This window comes from Cebus imitator, unplaced genomic scaffold, assembly GCF_001604975.1.
Source record: "Cebus imitator isolate Cc_AM_T3 unplaced genomic scaffold, Cebus_imitator-1.0 Scaffold206, whole genome shotgun sequence".
In the NCBI taxonomy this organism is placed as follows: domain Eukaryota; kingdom Metazoa; phylum Chordata; class Mammalia; order Primates; family Cebidae; genus Cebus; species Cebus imitator.
Genome location: NW_016107521.1, coordinates 1,012,741 through 1,022,154, shown reverse-complemented (window position 1 = coordinate 1,022,154; position 9,414 = coordinate 1,012,741). Strand labels below are relative to the sequence as shown.

Sequence of the window (9,414 nt, the reverse complement as noted above, 5' to 3'; positions counted from 1 at the left end):
TGATCCCAGCTGTATTTAAAATATACACAGAAAAAAGTGCTGATATTTCTTTAGGTAGCAGGCTCAGTTCAGGTAGTTTTCTTCATATCTGCACTCCCCGAAAATCTAGATAGTATACATGTGTCAATTTTACATATCCAGGAAGTCTTAGCTCCTTTTTGAGGTGTCATATTAAAGATATGACAAAAAAAAAAAAACGAACACATCATACCTTCGCATTTGTCACAAATCACATTCTTTTGAAGAGCCAGTTTTCTTGTCGCACCATTATATAAGTCTTCTAGGGTTACTGAGAGCTGATGTACAACATTTTTACCTAAAACAAAATATTTCTCATTACACATCTGTTTAAGATGCTGGATATTATTTATTTGTGCCAAAGGCACTATAAAGAATGGGTCAAAGGATGATAAAAGATCAGCCTCACAGGGTCCATCTGTTGACTACCTACTACATACACAGAATGTTCACATTATCACAGATGATCCTCAAATGTGATGTAATCACAGATGAGGAAAATCAGGTCAGAGATTAAGTATCTGCCTAAGGGCACAGACATGGCCATCTTGGAAATATGGTAAGCAAAACATTACCTTCAAAGTCACTTGAGAAAAACCAATGTTATTTAAAAGGGCACATTTCACAATAATCCAAACATTCATTTCTGTCACTATATATTCTTTGAAACTTTCACTTAGTACCGTATTAAGCAACATGGCCAAAAATTCTTTAGCACAGTAAGTTCTCATTAAGACTGGCCAGGGAAGCTGATGTATTTATTGAGCCACCACAGAAGAGTATCAATTTCTACTTCTTCCTGATTTAGTAGAAAACAGTCCATTTACTGCTAGGCCAGCACTGGTTGTTCTAAAGGCCAAATTTCTCATACCTTTTTATAATAGCATTGTCCAACAGAACCTTCTACAGTGATAAAAATGTTTTATATCTGTTCTGTCCAACATAGCAGCCACCAATCACATGCACTTATTGAGCACGTAAATGTGGCTGTTTAGACTAAGAAACTATTTTTGTTTTTGTCTTAATGAAGCCACACATGGCCAATGGCTACTAAGGAGTGCCTTACTTCACTTAAATCAGAATGGGAAGTGGAAGGTTGAGATCACATAAGGACACTAAGGCTACAACTGCTAATAAATTAGAAGTTCCGCCGGGCACGGTGGCTCAAGCCTTAATCCCAGCACTTTGGGAGGCCGAGGCGGGTGGATCACGAGGTCAAGAGATCGAGACCATCCTGGTCAACACGGAGAAACCCCGTCTCTACTAAAACTACAAAACATTAGCTGGGCATGGTGGCGCGTGCCTGTAATCCCAGCTACTCAGGAGGCTGAGGCAGGAGAATTGCCTGAACCCAGGAGGCGGAGGTTGCCATGAGCCAAGATCGCGCCATTGCACTCCAGCCTGGGTAACAAGAGCGAAACTCCGTTCCACAGGGACTTATTTGCAACAATATTACTGCCTTTCCCCCCCTAATGAAAAAAGTTCTCCAACTCCTTTCTGTACAACATGCCTAATGAACATTTTAACTTTCTAATCAAGCATGAAATACCATTAATTATGTCCTCCTGCTTATAGCTCCACCTTTAGTTCTGGCATGCTAAAATTTAGCTGCCCTTATTTTGTATAGTGTTGAGAGTATACGGAAGGAAAAATAAAGCTTCTAGAGCTTGATGAAGCACATTTCCCCCAAAATAACCTCTCAATATGATCTAAAGCCACACAAAAGAGCTTGCCAATGTTAACTTGCAGGTCAGTTCCTTGTAAGGTAAGTGGAAAACCACCACCACTTTTTTGTGAATAAATTCTAATGATTTACACTAAGCAAGTGATTTAGATTGTGGACTTTTTAAGGAGTTTAAATATCTTAAAAATAACAACAGAGGCTGGGCGCGGTGGTTCACGCCTGTAATCACACCACTTTGGGAGGCCGAGGTGGGTCTATCACGAAGTCAAGAGATTGAGACCATCGTGGCCAACAAGGTGAAACCCCGTCTCTATAAAAACAACAACAAAACAAAAACAGAATCCTTTCTTGAAGATCTTTAAAGAAGAACCGAATAAACAGTTTCCCAAATCTTTCCGAACCTTAAGCTCAAAGTGAAACTTAATAGCTTGCCCATTCATTCTAAAACTGGGTCTGCTCATCAGCCCTAGTTTGTATACGCTACACTGGGAATAAAGTGAGACCAATTTCTCTTGAACACTTTATTCCTACCTATGAGCAGTATTTCTAGAGCCCATAGGCCACTTTCCTGATAAATATATTAAATACATATATTTTGACACAATAAAGCTGAAGCAAGATTAGATAGGTGGCAGGCAATGAACCAGTTTTCAGCCCTGTTCTGTTGGCTTGCCATATGAGCTTGAAGAAGTTTTACGTTTCTGAACTTTAACTCACTTTCATTTGAAAAAGATCACTGTATCTACCATCAAATTCCTTTGGGGCATGATGGAACATCAAATAAGATCTGGAAAAAGGGCTTTGAAAATTATATTGCTATACTGTTCTCATAATTTGTTTTTTTTTTTTTTGAGATAGACTCTGTGCTGCCCAGGCTGGAGTGCAATGATACAATCCCAGCACACTGCAACCTCTGCCTCACAGGTTCAAGTGATTCTCCTGCCTCAGCCTCCCAAGTAATTGGGATCACAGACCCATGCCATGACGCTCGGCTAATTTTTGTAATTTTTTTCTGAGACAGTTTCACTCTTGTTGTGCAGGCTAGAGTGCAGTGGCACAATCTTGGCTCATTTCAACCTCTACCTCCTGGGTTCAAGAGATTCTCCTGTCTCAGCCTCCCAAGTAGCTGGGATTACAGGTGCCTGCTTAATTTTGTATTTTTAGTAGAGATGGGATTTCACCATGTTGGTCAGGCTGGTCTCGAACCCCTGACCTCAGGTGATCCACCCACCTCAGCCTCCCAAAGTTCTGAGATTACAGGCGTAAGCCACAGCACCCAGCCATTAATTATTGTATTTTTAGTAGAGATAGGTTTTCAACACCTTGGCCAGGCTGCTCTCAAACTCCTGACCTCAGGTGATTCACCTGCCTCTGCCTCCCAAAATGCTAGGATTACAGGTGTGAGCCACCGTGCCCGGCCTGTTCTAATAATTTATGTTTGATAATATCTAAGATTTTTGGAAGCAGTCATTTGCTACCACTCGATTGGCTATTTTTTGTATCCCTTAAATCTCATTTTTAAAAAAAGACACCATAAATCAGAGGCAGCTTATGGTCAGTTTGCAACACTACACCATATAAACAAGCATTTTAAATGGGTGATTTCTCAAAGATCTGCTGTGACCAACAGCTACTTTTAATTAGCTGCATAAGGACTAGATTCTTCTTACCTCTCCTTTCTCTCTGCATCCTTCCTCCTCCTCCAAAAAACATATCAAAGATGTCCATGGGGGAGCCAAAACCGCCACCTGCTCCACCCTCTTTAATTGCCTGCTCTCCTCCTTTGTCATATAATTCCCTTTTCTTTGCATCAGAGAGAACTTCGTAAGCTTGAGAAATCTGTTTAAACTGTTTGAGAAAAGAGGAGTGAATTTCATTTAAAAAAAAAAGAGTTACCTAGCCACTATATTACACTTGATCTTAGCTAAAAGGCAGAGAAGCAATCATAGTTACTATTAGACACCCAATTTCGGGCCATAATAGAAATACTACACATCTGACAAGGAACTATCCAGATATGTTTAAGAGTATGTACTACTTGCCTTCTCTCCTTCATTTGGATTCTTATCAGGATGGTACTTCAAGGCCAGTTTCCTATAAGCCTTTTTCAACTCTTCTTGAGTAGCATTGGGTTTGACTCCCAAAACATCGTAGTAAGTGGTTTCTTTCACCATCTTCTACTGCCTGAAATAAGAAAATGCAACTTTAACTTGCAGTTTTAATTAGTAAAAATGAGAGCTAAGGCCGAGCAATGTGCTCTTTGCCAAATCCGATTATAAGAACACCCCCTTCCCTAAATTTCACCAAAAAGGTAACAATTCTTGCCATTCAGCTATAAATTTGAACAGACAAAACAAACTAATAATCATTATCAGAAAATAATTAAAGAGCCATGTTCTAGCAGTTGGTTCCCACTCTCCCACACCAAAGCTTCCATACTAATATAACACAACTATTATCTGGATTCTTCCCGTTTGCCCTAGAGTTGGTGACAGCTGTAACCAAAAAGGAGCACTAATAGGTTCAGTCTATTGGTCATTACACTATCACCGTCTTTGGTAAATCTGATAAACTCCATATACTCCCCAGAAAAAGACAACTATCTGGGCACACAGGGGTGGGGGGAGTGGTTTATAAAACCGGTTACCTGCTCCACACAGCAAGCCCTCTACCGCCCACGGCTTACAGCTTCTCCATGTTCACGGCCGAACCCCTCTCGCCACTCAGGCCGACAAGAGTTTACCTACCGCTTTCCCCCTGCACTTGGCGCCGACCGTTAAGGTTTCCTTCCTTTCTCCCTCCCACCCCGGATCCAAGTGGCGGAGGGGAAAGCCCAGCCCTCAACAAAGGGAGGGGAGACAGGAAAAGCGAAAGCCGCAGCCTCCGCCCGGCTCCCCCCGCAGCCCCTCGCCCCTGCCTCCCAGTGCGCGTGCGCAGGGTCGTCAACCACCCACCCCCCCACACCCAGCGAGCGCGGACGGGGAGGGGGGCCGCGGGAGCGCGCACGGAGGGGCAGCCCAAGGCAGCAGCTCCTTCGAGATCCCAGGTTGGGTAGGGAAGGAGGTCTAGGAAAGGCCTTGGACTCATTAACTGTGGGTGCCGGGGATGGGTTGCCGGGGCACACCAGCCCTCCAAAAGGGAAATCGTGGGGCCAGGAACCGATAACGCTCCTGCCCACGCGGCCAACGGCCTCTCGACCGCGGCTCCATCCGGTTTCCTGGCGCCAATGGCGCCAGCCAAGGGACTGGGGAAAGTGCGAGGGCTCAAACTCACCGGTGAGCAGGCTGAGGTCGGTGTGTGAGAGAGCGGGAAGGAGCGCAGAGCTGTGCGCAGCTCGGATAGCTACCGCTCCTCCGCCTCTCACCGAGCGTTCTGGAAAGTTCCTCCCGGCGCGCCGCAGCCGTCGTCTTTTGTAGCCGAACCCTGGCGCGTCACCCGCCGGAAGTCCCTCCCTTCTCGGCCGCTGCCACCGCCCCACGGTTACCTGGGCAACGGCGCGGGGGCGAACGGGTCGGGAGGAGCTGTGCCGAAAGGCCTTGTGGGGGGTGGGTGCTAGCCCGGCTTCCCGACGGTCGTGGAATCTTCTGGAGCCCTTTCCTCCACTCAGCGAGCTGGAGAGTGCGGAAGCCTCCGGCTTTTGGGCCATGGCCCAGGAGCAGTGCAAGTCCTAGAGTTTTCAAATTAGTGGGGCGGCCGCCTCCGCCCGCGAGGGCGGGAAGGGCTCGGGTACAGTGACCCATCGGGAGTTTTATGTGATTGGGGAAGCTCTTGGAACAAAGTCTTGCCCCGCTCCCACCCTTCTACTGGCGCCTTTTTCTCTTTCAGGGAACCCGCTGAGCAAGAAATGCTGAGCCAGGTGGGTCTATTCCCCAGACCAATAGCATAGGCCTTGGGTCTTGCTGTTTTTCACGCGCGGTCCAAGACGGCGTAATTCACCAAATTGCCAAATTAGGGCTTTTTGTGCAAGTCCAGGTTCCCAGACACACGTTATCTGCCCTGGACCGCGCTGACTCCTGCAGATTGAGCGCAGAGAGTCTGGGACTGAGCTGAGCAGTGGAACACCACCTTTGATGCACAGAGGGCCGTGGACTCCACTGGTCAGGCTTTCACCCTTTCACTCAGGCTACAGAGTAGCACCAAGATGGCTAAAACAATTTAGTTATTTGACCTAGCTCACATTCCAGGGGTCAGTGAACCTGGATGTACAATCTGCAACGTGAGCCTTTGGACTTTAAAATGCTACCACGGGTGCTCAATGGGAATTGGGGCCCGCCTTTTTATCTAGGAACACAACAGATACATCAGTATCTAGCACCAAGAATGGTGGAGTTTGCCAGGCGCAGTGGCTCACGCGTGTAAGCCCAGCACTTTGGGAGGTGGAGGTGGGCTGATAGCTTGAACTCACAAGTTTGAGAAGGCTGGAGCAGCAAAACACCGTCTCTATTTAAAACAAAAACAAAACTGGAGATGCAGAGTTGAAAAGCCCCAGTTAGATTTCAGTGAGAAGCCAAACAAGTCAACAAAACTACCAGGGAAGCCATAAGTTGGAAGTCAGCAGGGGAGAGGCTGCTATATCTTCCTGATCAGGGAGAGTTTCCGTGGGAAAATGGCAATTGTGCTGAGTTTTGAAAATTGGAGAAGAGACATGGACAAAGCACGGGGGAAGGCTAGACTATGGTGTGGAATATGTTGTTTTTAGGAAATTGTAACTAACTGGATATAGCCAGAGCTAAGGGAGCTAGAATGGCCGTAGTGAGGCTTCAAAGCTAGTTAGGGCATGCATGCCTTTGTTGGTATATATGCTACGCCAAGGATTTTGAACTTCATTCTCGGAAGCATCCTCGTGCTACCTCTTCAGCCTTTTGTCTTTCATTAATTTTGACTGCATTCCGGTCACAGAACTATCTGCCGTTTCCCTTATGCACCTTTTCACTTTTGTGTGCTTTTGCCTTGGCTAACAGATGCCTGATTTTTTTCAGTCTTAGGTGTTGCCTTCTTAAGTATCACCTTTGGTATAACTTTTTTCGTTTATACCAACACTTAGTAAACGTCTAATATTGCCAGGCAGTGTACTAGGGCTTTGTAATTCAAAAATCACGTAAGTCAGGCTGGGCTCGGTGGCTCACGCTTGTAATCCCAGTACTTTGGGAGGCCGAGGTGGATGGATCATCTGAGGTCAGGAGTTCTAGACCAGCCTAACCAACATGGCGAAACACCATCTCTACTAAAAATACAAAAAATTAGCCAGATACGGTGGGACGTCCCTGTAGTCCCAGCTACTCGGGAGGCTGTGGCAGGAGAATTGCTTGAACCTGGGAGGCGGAGGTTGTCATGAGCCAAGATCGCAGCATTGCACTCCAGCCTGGGCGACAACCAGACTCTGTTGAGTCTCAAAAAAAAAAAAAAAAAAAAAAAAAGTGAGTCATGACCCTGCCTTCAAGGAGCTCACAGCATAAGGAACCAGAAACATAACCAGTCGAGTGATAAATGCTAATAAAGGAAGAGTAGGGGGTGCTGAGTAGAGGAACCTTGCAACATCCAGATGAGTATCACAGGCAGAGAGATTGGTAAGTGTGAAAGCATGAACTGTTAATGGAGAACAATAAACAATAACTACATAAATATCATTCATGAGTTGTAGTCCTGAAATTCCTATTTTACTGTAACATAGACCGTGCCTTTGTGAATCTAATGTTGGTTAAGCATGGTATCAAATCACTTTAACCAAGAGTTTCAACAGTTAATGTTACCCTGTCTACCGTGTTTAGTATTTCTGCACCAGGAACCCAATTGAAATTCCCACAACTTTGAGAAAGCTGCAAATGTGTTACGAGCATGAAAATACCTCCTTGAGACCACCAACTTGATTGTGAAATCTGATGCCGAACATACTTTTAAAGTCTATAAGCTCATGTATTAAGTGAGCTAAATTCTTTTTGTTGTTGTTTTAGATGGAGTTTTCCTCTTGTTGCCCAGGCTGGAGTGCAATGGCGCTGTCTTGGCTCACCGCAACCTCTGCCTCCCGGGTTCAAGCGATCTTCCCAAGTAGCTGGGATTACAGGCATGCGCCACCACTCCCGGCTAATTTTGTATTTTTAGTAGAGATGGGGTTTCCCCATGTTGGTCAGGCTAGTCTCAAACTTCTGACCTCAGGTGGTCCTCTCACCTCGGCCTCCAAAAGTGCTGGGATACAGGCGTGAGCTACCGCGCCCGGCCCTAAATTATTTAAAATTTTTTTTTTGTAATTAGGCGGGGAGTAGTGGCTCCCATCTGTAATCCCAGCACTTTGGGAGGCTGAGGAGGACAGATCGCTTGAGCTGAGGATTTCGAGACCAGCCTGGGCAACATTGTGAAACCCCGTCTCTATAAAAAATACAAAAACTAGCATCTTGAATGTGGCAGTGCACAGTAGTAGCCTGTAATGTCAGCTTCTCTGGAGCCTGAGGTGGGAGGATGGCTTGAGCTGGGGAGGTGGAGGTTGCAGTGAGCTGAGATTGCACCACTGCACTCCAGCCTGGGCAACAGACCTTGTCTGCAAAAACAGAAAACAAAAAACAAAACAAAAAATTTTTTTAAGTAGCGATGAGGTCTTCCTATGTTGCCTGGTGTGACTGTTCTCAAACTCCTGTGCTCAGGTGGTCCTCCAGTCTTGGCCTCCCAAAGTGCTGGAATTTCAGTCATTAGCCATGCCCAGCTGAAATTCTTTTTTTTTTTCTTTTTGCATTTTAGTTTGGGAGAAATTATTAATAAAACAAGGGCCATAAAAGTTGGTTTTAAAAAAAGAAAAAGTATATATTTGCTTGTAAATGTGTAATATGGTTGGGTTGCCTGTGGGGAGAGGGAAGTGCTGGGTAGAAGTGGATGGGAGGAGGGATTTCATAATACAAGCTTCTGTAACTTCTAAAATTTTAACTTCTGAATGTAGTATTTAACTCAAATAATTAAACTTAAGATACAGAATTCTCTCCTCTTTATTCAAGCTTTGAACTAGTAACTTGTCATTCCTAACAGCAAAGTTAGGTGATTCTTAGTTGCCTTAAAAATTATCATTACAGGCCCAGGCCTGGTGGGTCATGCCTCTAATCTCAGGACTTTGGAGGCTGAGGCAGGTGGATCCCTTGAGCCCAGGAGTTTGAGACCAGCCTGGGTAATAAGGCAAAACCCGTCTCTACAAAAAATACAAAAATTAGCTGGATGTGGTGGTACAAGCCCATAGTCCCAGCTACTCAGGAGGCTGATGTAGGAGGATTGCTTGAGCTGGGGAGGTGGAGGTTGCAGTGAGATCATGCTACTGCACTCCAGTCTGGGCAACAGAGCCAGTGAGAATCCGTCCAAAAACAAAAACACACCAAAAAACCAGGAAACATAATTACTTTAAGGATCTTGCAATAAAAAAGAAAAATCATCATTACATATCTTCTGTTTGACACTTTTTTCTTTGTAGAAACCTATTTCAGTGATGTTAAAAATATGTCCTAATGAATATTCTGGCTGGAAAGTAATTGAAGTTAACAATTTTGGCAGGACATGATGGCTCAAGCCTGTAATCCCAGCACTTTGGATGGCCTAGGTAGGTGGATCCCTTGAGTCCTGGAAGTTGAGACCAGCTAGGGCAGCATAGTGAGGCCTCGACTCTACAAAAAATTAAAGAGTTAGTGTGGTGGTGTGGGCCTGTAGTCATAGCTACTTGAGAGGCTGAGGCAAGAGGTGGA

The 9,414-nt window shown here is 45.1% G+C and overlaps 1 protein-coding gene across 1 annotated transcript in view; it reads right to left on the bottom strand.

Annotated features, from left to right (window-relative positions):
- Positions 1–5,153, bottom strand: part of DNAJA1 (DnaJ heat shock protein family (Hsp40) member A1) — a 15,922-nt gene extending 10,769 nt beyond the window's left edge. Inside the window, exons 1-4 of the mRNA XM_037745651.1 lie at positions 4,976–5,153; positions 3,745–3,886; positions 3,373–3,550; positions 72–316 (exon numbers count right to left, since the gene is read on the bottom strand). Coding sequence (XP_037601579.1) covers positions 72–316; positions 3,373–3,550; positions 3,745–3,876 — 555 coding nt within the window. The 5' untranslated portion in view covers positions 3,877–3,886; positions 4,976–5,153. The remainder of the gene's footprint in view (positions 1–71; positions 317–3,372; positions 3,551–3,744; positions 3,887–4,975) is intronic.
- Between the last annotated feature and the right edge of the window lie 4,261 nt (positions 5,154–9,414).